The 1,634-nt window shown below is 43.5% G+C and overlaps 1 protein-coding gene across 1 annotated transcript in view; it reads left to right on the top strand.

Moving 5' to 3' along the window:
• The window catches only part of HECTD1 (HECT domain E3 ubiquitin protein ligase 1), a 94,644-nt gene that overhangs the window by 69,399 nt on the left and 23,611 nt on the right, over positions 1 to 1,634 (top strand). The window contains exon 26 of the mRNA XM_017537597.2: positions 1,083 to 1,216. Coding sequence (XP_017393086.1) covers positions 1,083 to 1,216 — 134 coding nt within the window. The remainder of the gene's footprint in view (positions 1 to 1,082; positions 1,217 to 1,634) is intronic.

Raw genomic sequence — 1,634 nt, 5'->3', positions numbered from 1 at the left:
TTTTGAGATGGAGTCTTGCTTTGTCACCAGGCTGGAGTGCAGTGTCACAATCTAGGCTCACTGCAACCTCCGCCTTCTAGGTTCAAGCGATTCTTCCACCTCAGCCTCCCGAGTAGCTGGTACCACAGGCGCGTGCCACCATGCCTGGCTAATTTCTTTGTATTTTTAGTAGAGACGGGGTTTCACCGTGTTGGCCAGGATGGTCTCCATCTCGTGATCCACCCACCTCGGCCTCCCAAAGTGCTGGGATTACAGGTGTGAGCCACCACGCCTGGCCAAGATTTTTTTTTCTGAGACAGAGTCTCACTCTGTCACCCAGGCAAGAGTGCAGTGTCGCGATCTCAGCTCACTGCAGCCTCTGCCTCCCAGGTTCTAGTGATTTTTCCTGCCTCAACCACCTGAGTAGCTGTGACTATAGGCGTATGCCACCACCCTGCACCCTGGCTGTTTTTTTGTATTTTTAGTAGAGACGATGGTTCACCATGTTGGCCAGGATGGTCTTAATCTCTTGACCTTGTGATCCACCTGCCTCAGCCTCCCAAAGTGCTGGGATTACAGGGGTGAGCCACTGCGCCTGTCCTCATAAGATCTTTTGCAGGTTATATTTATATATTCATTTGTTTACTTATTAAATGTGTCTCTCCCTGTGAGTTTCATGGGGACTAAGACCACGTCTTTGTTTACAACTTCATATACCTGGTGCCTAACACAGTTCTTGGCACATAGTATATAGTAGGTATTTGTTGGAGGAATGAGTAACTCCAAAGTGTTCTCTTTTCTGCCATGTTCTCTTTCCTTTGACTTACTCAGAGAATGATGATAGGGTTTTATTTTGTTTTTAAAGATAGTCCACATGGTTATCCTTTTATATTATGATACTGTAATTCAGGTTTAGTTTATGGTTGTCCTTTTCCCTTGTTTTTGCCATGCTTGTGTCAGTACTCATCTTGTATATGGTGACAGAAGGCAACACTTGTCCCTTTTGGATTTTACTTTTGTTTTGTAAAAACCTAAAATGCAGAGTTCCTTTGTTATGCTTTGTTAATTGTGTTGACATAAGGTTGTTGGTTTTTGTTCTCAAGATTTCCTTGATAGCTGCCGTGCCAGTACTCTGTTGGCTGAGCTCGATGATGATGAGGACCTACCTGAGCCAGATGAGGAAGATGATGAGAATGAAGATGACAATCAAGAGGACCAAGAATACGAGGAGGTTATGGTAGAGAGTGTACCCCATTCTCTTCACAAAGATAGGATGTTAATAATTGAAATGAAGAAAGGAAAAGCTGAGTCATAATCATACTGTGAAGCAAGGAAATGTGGCACCTATATTTAAAAAATGTGGTTAAGAAAAGCAGTTTTAATCTGAGCATTTATGATTCTCCATTTAAAGAATATAAGTTGCTTACATTTGAAAAATGTTAGAATGTCACATGTTGATGTTATAACAGGCTTAACAGGCTGTGAAATTAGGCTGGGAATAGTGGCTCCTGCCTGTAGTCCCAACTTTGACTCTTGTAGTCCTGGCTACTTGGGAGGTTGAGGTAGAAAACCACTTGGGTCTAGGAGTTCCAGGCTGCAGTGAGCTATAATTGCATCACTGTACTCCAGCCTGAGCCACAGAACGAGACCCTCTC

Source organism: Cebus imitator, unplaced genomic scaffold (assembly GCF_001604975.1).
Source record: "Cebus imitator isolate Cc_AM_T3 unplaced genomic scaffold, Cebus_imitator-1.0 Scaffold104, whole genome shotgun sequence".
In the NCBI taxonomy this organism is placed as follows: Eukaryota; Metazoa; Chordata; class Mammalia; order Primates; family Cebidae; genus Cebus; species Cebus imitator.
Note: the sequence above shows the minus strand (reverse complement) of the source record. Positions and strands in the feature narration are given on the sequence as shown.